This window comes from Uloborus diversus, chromosome 5, assembly GCF_026930045.1.
Source record: "Uloborus diversus isolate 005 chromosome 5, Udiv.v.3.1, whole genome shotgun sequence".
NCBI classification, from domain to species: Eukaryota; Metazoa; Arthropoda; class Arachnida; order Araneae; family Uloboridae; genus Uloborus; species Uloborus diversus.
Genome location: NC_072735.1, coordinates 54,575,823 through 54,589,192, shown reverse-complemented (window position 1 = coordinate 54,589,192; position 13,370 = coordinate 54,575,823). Strand labels below are relative to the sequence as shown.

Sequence of the window (13,370 nt, the reverse complement as noted above, 5' to 3'; positions counted from 1 at the left end):
TTTTGATATTACAACTCATAACTAAGCTCAGAGCCCGGCTATGTAAGACCACCGGTCTCTCTCGACTTCCAGGGTAGAAATGTCTCTTATCATTTTCCAATGGTTCCTTGGCATTTCCGGCCGGACCAAATCAGTTCCATGAGTGGGACACCTGTCCCATCTGGCATTCATCACCGCACGTGCTACCTTGATCAGCCAAAGGGCTGACACACACTATGGGGAACATTGAACTTTTTTTGTTGTTGTTGTTTCAATCAAATTTTTGAACGATTGACAGTTAGCTTAAAATAAATTGAGATACATAAGAAAATTCAGAGATGGATCGAATAGGTAGATTCATAGATATTTAGTGCCCAAAATATTTAATGTTTTTTGAATTAATACTTTTTTCATTGAAAAAGATTATTAATTATCATCAGAGGTAGATATGCATGGATCTATAGATAGATAAATATAGAGGACGTATAGGTTGATGGACAGTAAGAGATAGATAGGTCCGTCAATCAAGGTACGTTAACGAGAGAAAGAGGGCTCAATTGTCACATCCCGCTACATGATTTTGAAAAAACAATGCTCTCACACAAAAATGGAAATGCTTGTTATTTTCCCAAAAAAATTGCATTGAGGGTACACCCTTTCCCCCTCCTCCTCTGAGAAAATTTCAAACTGTGGTGCCTGAGATAGAAAAAGAAAATATTTTATTAAAATTAATATTGATACAGATAGGATAGATATTGATTAATACCACCACCAAATTAATTTAAACAGCCGCTGAGAGGCGGCAATCCTGGCGTAAAATGGTGAATAACAAGTAAGCCAAACAGTCGCGGTAGGTGGCTACTTGCATAGAATGGCAAATCGCGTAAAAAGGCGAACCAGCTGGTCTCTAAAGGCGGCTAGTTAATAATAATAACAAATAACAACTGAACATAGCTGAAACATAGTTAGTATATTGAATTTATATAAAGAAAGAAATACTACCTAATAAAACCGAGTTGCCCAATAGAAAAACCTAAGATTTTCTGAGCAATGAAACGATCTAAAGGACTCTCTGATAACATCAAATCCTAGAAAGTAATAAATAAATTTCATGTTTTATAATGTCACATTTAAATTTTAATTCTTCAATACAACTTTGTTAAATTTTATCTAACACTTAATTTATTACTAGACATATCAAATGGGGAACATATTACCTGCAATTCTTGTCTTAAAAGAAAAAAGAAAAAAAAGAAAAGTGTATATACTCGTACATAAAAACTACAATTGAATGATTACCTAACCATGCATTTTCATATACAATTTTTAAAAAAAGGAAGCAAACAAAATACGGAAATAGTATAGGAATTTAGCATTAAATTTAAGCAGAACTTAAGCAGAAAACAAGTTACCAAACAATTATTTTTCAATAAATCCCATCCCATAACATTTTTTAAATGTGAAATTATAACTTGGTATTCTGTACTATTTAGTACAAGGTATGAAAGTTTGAACAAAGGAAAGAGCTGAACTTGAAGTTCACTTTAGCATTGCCCATAATGCATCAAGCTAAATGTCTTATAGTTAAGAACTCTTTAACATTGAGAGTATTAGAGCTAATGACTCCATAAATCATAAAAATTTAATTTAAAAAATGACCCCAGTTAATACAAACTGTTTAGTATGCTGGGGAATTTTTACAATGCATATTTATAAAAGAAAAAAACGTTTTTTTTTTCCGTTTTTTTCGGAAATTTCCGTTTTTTTTCCGTTTTCATCTCTAGTCATGCTATAACCGATTGCTAAGCGACATGCGTTGAGATAGAAATATATTTGACATAAGCATTTCATATGGCAACCCATGTTAAGGTAATTTCTAACCCAGAAAGTCCAATTCAAGAAACATCTTAAAATACAAATAATAATAATAATTAAACATAATAATACTGAATGAGACCTTACAAGATATATTTCTTTATTATATATCAACAGCTTCTCAATAAGGATTTTTCTTTTCTTTTAAAAATTTTTACAACTTAGACTATTAATTGCCAAAATCGCTTTTAGCGAACCTTCAAAAAAATATAATATTTATGATTCCAAAAATTCCACCAATCAATACAGCATGATTTTAAGGTTACTCTTTAATTTTATGAATTTCCTCAATTGTTTTCACGATTTAAGTATTTTTTTCAACAAGTTTAATGGTTAATTCTAAGTGTTAAAAAAGTTATGTTGCTATTTCATCATTAAAAAAATGAAATTAAACAATAAATTTGTTAGAAAAATCTTACATTGGTAATATTCAACGAAACCTGCAGCAAAATTGCAAAAATGAAGGCTATATTAGTGACATTCACATAAAATGCAATTTTTTCTTCTCTAGACTGCAGTAAATCTAAATCAACAAAAGCTAGTTCAGAGCATTTCTCCATCCAGTTCATCATTTCTGAATGTTTAGTTAAAGAGATAAATTCTTCTGTAGTAAATATTCCATCAGATGCATTAGCAATTGTGGTATCTAAAAGAACAATTAAATGTAATGTACTTAAAACATTTTATAAGCATTAAAATTGCTAACATTTTTTAAAAGGAACAAAGTTAAACATTATAGTTCAGATTTCAATACACATACACAAATATGAATTACAGTGAAACTACATATCTATAAAACTATTTCTATACATATATATGTGTGTGTGTGTTTGAGAGAATAAACAAAAGAAACTAAATAATAAAAAAGTTGACTACAGGACTTAGACATGTCGGAAATATTTACTTTTTTGTTTTTGCAACAAAATGAATTGCAACTTTTTCAACAAAGAAAATTGACTGACGTTTTAAAGTTTAAAGAGATTGCTAAGTTTTCAAAGAAAAAGAGGCAAAAAAAAAAAAGTAACTAAACACACATTGAAAAGTAGCAATAGAAACATTGAAAAGTAAAACACTTCTGCTGAATATAAATGATCTTGTTTCATAAGTAACATATACTTTAGTTAAAGTCATGAAATTCTTAAGTAAGATATGATTTAAAGAATAACCATTCATAATTAACATATCTAAGCATTTAACATTAAATAGCATTCCAAAAATATACAGACATAATAGCAAGTACAAAGCATATTCAATCTAAAAGAAAATGCAAAAAAAAAAAAAAAAACAAAAAGAAAGAACAAATAAACATAATATTTTTGATGCGAAAAAAGGTAGGCAATATGTAAAACCAGAGTTGTCACATAATAAAAAACAAAAGTATAACTGTGACTAGCTATCCACCAAGCACAAAGCAAACAAAAGAAGTTAATGCCATGCCGCAGTATAATGAAATCAATAAGCAATTTCGATCGCTTAAAAAAAAACAACTGCCCATGCCATTGTAGAAAAACCAGATTTATGACATCAAAATTCAGGAAAGAAAAAGTATCATGCAGATTTATGTCAAGACACTTACAAGGAGACGGCACGACCGTGGGGTCGGAGATTTACGTCGATTTTTTTCGTGGTGAAAGAGGACCCCTAGTACCTTACGTGGTTAAAATAATACGACGCAATACTCAGAAAATTATGAGAAAAATTGATTTAAAGTCTCATGGAGTCTCCTAGGCACTTTATGAGTTTAAAATGTCAGCCTCTTGACGAGTTGCCGCTAGCCTAGTTGGTTAAGAAGCGATCTTGTACTCCAGAGATAGCACGATCGAATCCCACTCTGGACCTTTTCCTTTTCTCTTCTCTTTTTTTTTGCTACCACAACAATTAGTGGTAACGAAGTAGTGGTAGGATGAAAAATATGAATTGTTTTAAATTGTTTTGCTGGAAGAAAAAGAAAATAATAATAATAATAATAAAATGATGTAAATAAATTCTTTAAAATTATGTAGGGAAGACAAACTATTTTAATAATTGCTGTGTGTGATACTAATAAAAAAAAAAGATCAAATGTCCTATGAGCAAATGTCTCTTATAACCGTAAGGGGACCGCAGGTCAAAAACCTTTACTAGGCAAATCAAACCATACAGAATAATGAGCAAAAATGTTTTTCAGTGAATGGAAAAGTTTGCGATACTTGGCAAAAATAAATTTCACAAAGTAATATAGGGGTGAAACGCGTTACCACCAATTGTTGTGACAGCAAAAAAAAAGAAGAGAAAAGAAAAAGGTCCACAGTGGGATTCAATCATGCTATCTCTGGAGCACAAGATCGCGCCTTAACCAACTAGGCTAGCGGCGGCTGGTGAAGAATTTGGCATTTTAAACTCATAAGGTGCCTAGGAGATTCTATGGCAACTTTAAATCCATTTTTCTCATAATTTTCTGAGTATTGCGTCTATTATTTTAACCAGGTACGGTACTAGGGGTCCTCTTTCACAACAAGAAAAATTGACGCAAATCTCCGACCCCACGGTCGTGCCATCTCTTTGTTAGTTGGAAGACAGCATCATGAGGGAATTCTATCAATAAAATATAATGGAGCACTTTCAGCTTAAACAACTTAGCATTAAGGAGAACATCACTTTGTTTGAAACATAACATTTTTAATTAGTCTGTCATATTTTAATAAAAATGAGAAATCTATACTTGAAGAAAAATGTACCTTGAATCATAGCCAGCAGATCTTTAAGTAATTCTTTGGCAGCTGTATCTGGGTGCCGGGGAGAGGTCCATTCTGTTTTGTGTGCATTTAAAACAAAAAGAGGATATCCTTAAAAAAATAAGAGAAACTATGTAGTCATTCAAAGTCAACGCATCATTTTTACTAATAATAAAGCTCAAAGTCTGTATGTCTGGATCTGTGGATATCTGTTATGCATAAAGCGCCTAGACCGTTCAGCAGATTTTCATGCTTGCCACAAAATTAGTTTGTAGCATAGGGGTGAGCACCTGAAAGCGATTTTTTGAAAATTTTATTTTCTTTTTCTATTTCAATTTTAAGAATATTTAACGCGCAAATTATCATAACGCGGGCGAGCAAATTATCGTAACATGGGCGAGCAAATTGCCATAACGTGGGCAAGCAAATTGCCATAACGTGGGTGAGCAAATTAACATAGCAAATTGGTGAGAAATTCATCATCCATTATTTGTAAATATACAGGCGAGCCAAATGACATTTTAATTTTCCACCAAGAGCAAAGCCATGCGGGTACCACTACTTCAATAATAAAGACACAAACGTACATGATGTTTACGGATACGTTTGATGCTATGCAAATACATTTGCAGTAAATATCTGCATTGTCTTACAATTGCTAATATTAATACAGAAAATTGATAATCTTTAAAAATTTATAATATGTGGATAAAATAATGAAAAAAGTTAACCCTTTGCTTTCATGGATATAGGAATGAAAGCAAAAGGTATTGTCTTGCTAAAAAGCTTATCTACCCACTGTATGATAAGATATATAATGTTTTACTGTAGAAACTTTGTTGATTACTGCAGAAACATGTTTCAGGATTTTCAGAACCCACGAAACTAGGGATGCAATGATAAGCAAATTGGCTGATTACTAGATACCGTTTAATCAGCAGTTCATAATCAGCAGAGCCAATTAATGATCATATGGATTATTTTTAATGCTAACAATTTCTCCATTTTTTTTCCTTTTAAAATTTTTACTTAAGAAATAGTTATTAGTTTATTTCTAAGAGATGATTCATTTTCCTCAACTTTCCAAACTTTCTAAAAATAATTTCAAAATTTCATCTGTATTCGCTTTGCCAATTTTCCAATTACTGTCAATAAAGTTTAATTATGTTAACTCAACACAGGGTTCATACACTTGTGGTTAAAAAAAATACTCTGACTTTTCCAGGTTTTCCAGGTTGTTTTTTTAGAAAATTCCAGGTTATTCACTTCATTCAAAATTAAGTTTAAATTACAATATTTTCAAAATAATTAAAATTATTTAAAGAAGCCTTGCGAAAAAACTGAAACTTTTCCGCTTAAATTTAAAAAAAAAGAAATCTTGGATCAACAATAATAAGGTATGTTCATATATATTTTTTAATTAAATGATATTTAATAATAGTTGATTTCTTAGTGCATCAAAGATTAATTATTAAAAGAGTAAGTTGCAAAATGTTTAATATAATCTCATGTGTATAGTTACAAGGAACAAAATAACTAAGAGATAAAACGTTGTGTCATCTAAAGCTGGGGGTAAACTCATCATAAGTCATAACCCCTTCCTTGGAAATGATCCTGACTTTTTTTAACAAATAAAACAAAAGCATTAAGAAGTTTCTTTTTTATGTATCTTTCATTTATACATATATATATATGATGAGCCTTCGATGAGCATTTCGCTCTTCTTTTGAAACTGTTTAACTGTGTAAATGTATGATACAACCGTGCCAACCAAACCATTTTTTATGAATCACCGGGGGGGGGGGGGGATGAATTTTACACGTGGGAAATATGCGACTGGTATGTCTCTGGATTGATCTTCTGGATATGATTTTATTTTTATTTTATTTTTACGTTGACAACTGGAAAGGATTTTTATCAGGTTGAACAATGGATTTGGCTCTTTTTATATGGATTTCAAGGTAAGATAATTTTGTTATAGGCAGGAACTGTCCCGTGGATGGCTAATTATCAGAACTTGTTTTCCTAATTAGTCGAGGCGAAACCCCCTGCTTTTAGTTTCAGGTTTGAGCTCTAGTTTATTGTTTTTAGTTTAGCAAGTGGTGCTTTTGCCCAATGTTACACTATATTGCATGTTCTGGAGCTTAAACATTCTCTTTTAGTTCATAGTTAAATTTTTGGTCTTTTGACCATAATTAATGAATCCTCCACGGCTGATGAGCTCTGGATTCATACTTTATCTTTTCCTATTTAATAGCTGTTTGCAATTTTCCTTTTTATCATCATTAATTATTTATAATTTATTTTAATATTCGAAATTCTGTTTGCTTAATTTTATATTTACTTGGCTTTTTAGTTTTGCTGCGTTGCACATCTATGGGCTCTTGGTGTGGTCTTTTCAATATTTTTCACTTTTATTATATATATATATATATATATATATATATATATATATATATATATATATATATATATATATATTCATTTACTTTATTATTATTATCTTTTTTTTTCCGTTGGAGGGAGTATAGAGGAGGTTGCAGTGGGATCATATGCACATTTGTTTATTTCTGTCCTTCAAAAGGTAAATAGAAATAACATAAAAACAAAAAGTATCTGATAGGCAGGTAATGTGAAGAGTGAGGGGGGGTGCCTGGGATAGGATAAATATTGACTTGATATAGATTAAAAATTCATTTTATTTATTGCAAATATTTGGTTTGAGGTTGGGGGGTGTGAATATTATGTTTTTCACATTGAAATTTAAAATCCCGGAATTCAGTTACTCATAATTGTGTCATGTGAATATCAACGGTGAGTATAATACAGATTCTTTAATATTTCATTCTGTTTTATGCACTTTCTACATCTGTTTTGTTTTTACTTTCTTCACTTTCATACTACATGTTACAGTATTGTTTGCAGAAAACTATATTTATTTATTGTTAATAATATGTATTCATCATGCTGTTGATGGTATACTTAATAAAAAAAATATAATCGGCAAAATAATTAAAAATAATAAATGGCAAAGTGGCCGATTAATCGGAGCATCCCTACTCGAAACACATGTCTGCAGTAATCTGCAATAAAACGATGTTATATCTCATTTTACTTTTCAAGCACAAATGTATTAATTTTAATTAATTCTTACAAGCAGATAGTTTTGAGCTTTGTGAGCAGATACTTTATATTTTTATCTTACAATGGGCAACTTGACTAATTTTTGAAATCTCCTTCACTTAAACATTTTCAATCTTGACGAAATCTAGTACACTTCTTTTACTATCAATGAAATTAAGTTTGATACAGCTATAGAACTGAAAGTAGAGAATGTCAATCCTAAGTTCTGAACCTCAGAGCCTGAACAATGTAAGTCACATAACCACTAATTAACAGGAGAAAGGCAAAAGGATTGTCTGGTGATGAGGTGGCAAAAGATGGGACGCACGCTCTTTTAACATTGGTCAATAATTACAAAGGATTTTTTTTTTTAGAATTATGTTCACATGGCTCAATGCAGGATAGGATTGTATATACAACATAAAATAATAAAAGAAAATTGCAAATTTTGGACATACCTCAGTCTGCCTCTAAGGTAGAGAGTTTGCACTCTCAAAGTTCGTCAATGCCAAGTAAATCAAAAGTTATGTTTGAATTTCTCTGGAGAGCCGAATAATAAAATCATCTATTTGATGTTTGCTCTTTCAAATTACTATTTTAGGCTAAACAGAACAACCAAATTTGACGAATCACAAATGCAAACTCTTCTTTAAAGAACTTGTCGTCAAAGTTGACAGGAAATTCAATCTCTCAATCAAAACATAAAATTAAGAGATGTTGTTGAGTATGGAAAGTTTCTCACTTTGTTATTTGGTAGTATATTAAAGCAACTAGTTGCTGCCAAAATTTGAAGTTTCAGAATTTCAATTCAACTACATTAAAAGTTAAGGTCAGTCAAAGCAACAATTAAATTTTACCCTCATATAGTTCAGTTCTCATTGAAATCTCAAAAACTGATATGCTACTGAACAACAACACTTCAGGCTTTAGGTTTTAATTGCATGACTAAATTTTGTGTCGATTTTGGCTGCATTGGGTACGAAGTGTTTAAGTTTGTGATCCAAAGATTTTGTACTACTGAGCACTAAGTGTATTTGCAGAGAAACTATAAAGTTGTTGCTTTTATAATTATACTCTCAAGGGACATCATACTTGACAAACACAGTTACTTGATTTTTTTAGTAGTCACGCTTTTTTTTTTGAGTCCAAACTTAGGACGACCCTTACATATTCAGTTGTAATTATCAATGTCAAAAACTTTACCAAACTTGGTCTCATACATACTAGAGGTAGAGCTAGTAAACAAAATTTTATGCAGATTGCAGAGCACTATTGGTTCATTTAACAAGGTTAACCCTAGGGTGCATGAGCATTTAATGGATCTAAGGACCTTTAACCTGCAAAATTTTCGACTTTCTGAAAAAAATATATGCATGCATAATTTAATTCTGAACAATTTGATACATTATTTATTACCATACGCAAAAAACTTTTCAAGTAACCATAAAAATGTGTAAACTTTCCCTATAGAGATATAGGGGCATTCCAAGGTATTTTTGACATTTATGTAGAGTCCGTAACGTGACCTTTTTTGCTATAACTTTTTAATTTAATGTTTGATTAGCATATTATTTTATTTTGATCTTTTCCTACCAACACACCAGCTCAAATTAAAATAATTTGCAAATCAAATGGTAAATTAAAAAGTTATGGCAAAAAAAGGTCACGTTACGGACTCTACATAATGTCAAAAATACCGTGGAATGCCCCTATATGTGAACAACAGCTGTTTAAGCCTTTTTTTCTCTGGTGCCGGTTTCTTGTTTTGCGTTCATGATATCTTAGAAAGTTTCTTATATATTTCCGTAAAACTTTTCTTGCATGTTTGGTTTATTTTTATGATCTGAACCTAAATTTTAACTAAAAATAAAAGACAATATTTTTTTTTAAATATTTTTGCCCAAAATTTTGGAAATTTTGATATTAAATTTTAAAATTTCAAAAAAATAAATTAATCAAAAAAATAAATTTAGGTTCAGATCATAAAAATAAACCAGTCAAAGATGCGTTAAAAGTTTTACGGAAATATATAAAAAAAATTCTGAAATATCACGCACGCAAAAGGAGAAGCCAGCAAAACTGGCACCTGGGAAAAAGAGGCTTAAACAGCTGCTGTTAACAGAAATCTCTATGGGGAAAGGTTACGCATTTGTACGATAACTTGAAAAGTTTTTTGCATATGGTAATAAAAAAGGTATCAAATTGTTCAGAATTAAATTACGATGCATAACATATATTTTTTCCAAAAATTCAAAAATTTTGAAGGTTGAAGGTCTTTAGATCCCTTAAATTACACCAAACTGAATGAAGAAACAAATGAAAAATAGTGAAATGGAGAGAAAAAATTGGTTTAAAAGAAGTAACATAAGATATACCTTGTGAATTTGACTGACAAGAAAATCCTAAGAGGTTATCAAATGAATCATTTTCTTTAAGCAGAGGAACATGAGGCAAGCAAGCTTGAGCAAGAACTCGAACAAGATCCACTTTCATGCGAACAGCAAAGTTTTCAACTCTAAAGGAAGTTCAAATTAATAAACAATTTATTTAAGCACTTCATAACTCAATTCTCATGGACTTAGACAAAAGAAAATAAACTTCATGAAAACTATGGAATAAAGTGTATTTTATTTGAAATATAAATATGTGCATTGTTTTCAAGACAATACGCTGATTCGAAGGAAAAAAGTATGTGATGATGAAAAAGGATATACTGTAACATTATTAAATATTTTACTGTACAATTTTCCTCTACAATTGCATACTACACATTTTACTTATTTTTGAAATTATATTTATAAAGAGCTTACAGATATATCTATAAGGGAGAAAAATATGATTCAATGATTTATGTTTTAAAGTTAACATTTTTATTTTATTCTCAATAGAAGTTAAAACTAGAATAGCACTAACCCGAAACACATAATAAAATAACTGTTCTTTGTGACTCAAAAGTAAAACGCACAAAGTTCACTATTAATACTTCCATCTTTTCTTTTCAGCGTCTTTTATTTTTCAATCACATTTTTGAATGGAAAAGTAACATTTTCTTTAAAATGACAAAAAATGCCAAGACTTCTTTTCATGCAAACAAGAAACTATTTAGTTAAATTGGATTAAAAAGTTATTTTTCAAAGTTTTAAATGAACTCTTTTAGATTTAATTTTTTAAACAATTTTTATTTGAATGTAATAATTGTTTTGGAATAAATCATCACTGTGAGAGGGGGAGAGCAAATGGAACCATTTTATAAAAATTAGATATCTCACAAATTTTTTATGCTTAAACAGGGTTCATACTCATTTTTAAAAGTGAAAATTGAGGACTTTTTAAGGACTGAAAAATTTTTAAGGATACATATTATATATACACATACACAAATGCATGATATTGTTTCCAAAAAGCAAGAAGAGGCGCAATTGACTGGAAAGTCCCATTATCAGTGAATAAAATTTTAAAATTTCATACATAACTGGAATGAGTGGTCAGAGAGCAAAATGGAGGAAATCCAAAAAAAAAAAAAGAAAAGAATACACAAAATCAAGCAGAAAATAGCCCCTCAAGTCCATGACATTCCAAAATTCAACAAAAAATGGTGAACAGACATAACCAGCTTCAAAGATAATACGAAATTTTTTCCTTATAAATTATGCTTGAAATGATTGGGTAGTAATTAATACAGTACATGGTACATATTGTTCTTAAAGCATTGTATTTATTTCCCGAATTTCAACTTTAAAAAAAAATCAGGAAAATGGGGATAACTGTAAAAAATTAGTTGTATATTAAAGCATTATTTTTCAGCATAAATTATTGGAGTAAGAGGCGAATTGAAGGAAAAGAACTAAAGAACTAGAATATCTTTTCTTCCGGATATTTAAACTGTGATTTTGTTATCATCGTTTTTCATCTGTTATTGTTACTAAAATCCCATTTTGTACAAATTTGCTATACTGCACCATTTGTCTCAAGTTTGTTATTTCTATAATTTTGAAAGAGAGGCAGCTATTTCTAACTCATAAGTCTTCGAATAAAAGGGCTGATGAAGCCAGAGTTCAATCTTAGCTGCAGCACACAATAATGTCAGTTTTTTAATGTTTTTTAGAGAAAAATATCTTTCTTTAACTAAAATCATTTGAAAAGGTATTGAAAATGAGAATTTTTAAAAAAGGTTAGTTTGTATAGTGAAAAAATTTACAACAGAGTAAAAAATGTAAGTTTTCCTTATAAGGTAAAACATACTTCACTGCAAACTTTTCACAGTGAGATAGTGAGAATTGAAAATAAATAAATGCATAATTGATTATCCTTTTTCCTTGCATTGGAACTCATAATTTGGCTTAAAATTTCATAACATTATTTCAGGATTAAAAAAAAAACCTGAAATTGATTCATGAAATTCCAAAAAATTTTAAAGCCTGTATAGCCTAACCTAAAACATTAAAGATTCACCATAAATATTTTGAATGCTTTCTTGATTACATAAAAAAAGTAACCATGCCGAGTTTCAATACAATCCGAGACTGTGGGAGTGGACCACATTTTTTTTTGATTGTCTTTTGCAAGTTTTTCTAAAATAAATTTAAAAAATAAAAATATGTTTGAAATAATGAATAAAATAAGCAGATATGAAGTAGCATATGATAAAAAACCTTCCAACATTAAAAATGATTGAAATATTTGCAGGATACAAAAGGATTGAAATTTCAAACAAGGCATGCAATTTTCAGCGAAACACGTGTTTGACATCGTTGGCATGTCTCCCAAACGTACATTTTCAGCAAATATCGCGGAAGATGAGATATAAGGGGCTAAAAGAGAAAACGCGGACCAAATTTGATATAGTTTCAAAAGATTAAGAACTTTTTAAGGGTTTTTTAGAGACCTTAATTTTTTTGATGAAATTAAGGGTTTTTTTTAAGGAAGTAAGAAACCTGTTAAAATTTTTTTAGATTTAAATGCTTAAAACTGTCTACATGCAGCTTTTACATGCTGAAAATTTTGTATTTTTAGCTTGTTTTTCATGTTCTGCAAGCACAAAAATCTAAGGTTTCTTTTTCTTTTTTTTTTAATTTAAAAACTACTTTTTTTTTTTGCCTCCCAATTAAGTCTTCAACTGGTCCAATGAACTGGTTAACAGTCCACAAAGAAAATCTTCAGACTTTCTCATAAAGCTTTGCAGACCATCGTAGCATTGTGCTGTTTCTGTTACCTGGGACGTGTGTTATACCTTATTGTTGTTTAATATATGACATTTCATGGCAATAAGCTATATATTTATGTTGACATTAATATATAGAAATAAAATGGGATAAAAAATAATCTATAAAAATCATATTTCATACTTCTCAGGAGTAACACCATCTTGTAAAATAATTTTTTTCAGCAGTTCCACAGGGCTTACATTTAAAATAGAAAAATCTGAAGTGTAGGTCGTTGAACCTGTAAAACAGAAAGAAAGTTGAATACTTATCTTCAATAAAATCAATTAGCAAGATTTAGATTTGAAATATTTGGAAAACAATAAAAAACATTCAACTTGAATCTAATTATCTAAATTTTAAGCAGTCACAGCTACATGAATGTAGATAATTAACCATATTAACTTTTTGAAGCATTGATATTTGCACAAACAATGCTTTAAACCAGAGTTTTCCCAAACTGTGGTCCGCGAACCTC

The 13,370-nt window shown here is 30.0% G+C and overlaps 1 protein-coding gene across 1 annotated transcript in view; it reads right to left on the bottom strand.

Annotated features, from left to right (window-relative positions):
* The window catches only part of LOC129222928 (zinc finger FYVE domain-containing protein 26-like), a 138,311-nt gene that overhangs the window by 82,913 nt on the left and 42,028 nt on the right, over positions 1-13,370 (bottom strand). Inside the window, exons 12-16 of the mRNA XM_054857488.1 lie at positions 13,037-13,133; positions 10,067-10,206; positions 4,572-4,679; positions 2,274-2,500; positions 982-1,067 (exon numbers count right to left, since the gene is read on the bottom strand). Of these exons, the coding sequence (XP_054713463.1) occupies positions 982-1,067; positions 2,274-2,500; positions 4,572-4,679; positions 10,067-10,206; positions 13,037-13,133 (658 nt within the window). The remainder of the gene's footprint in view (positions 1-981; positions 1,068-2,273; positions 2,501-4,571; positions 4,680-10,066; positions 10,207-13,036; positions 13,134-13,370) is intronic.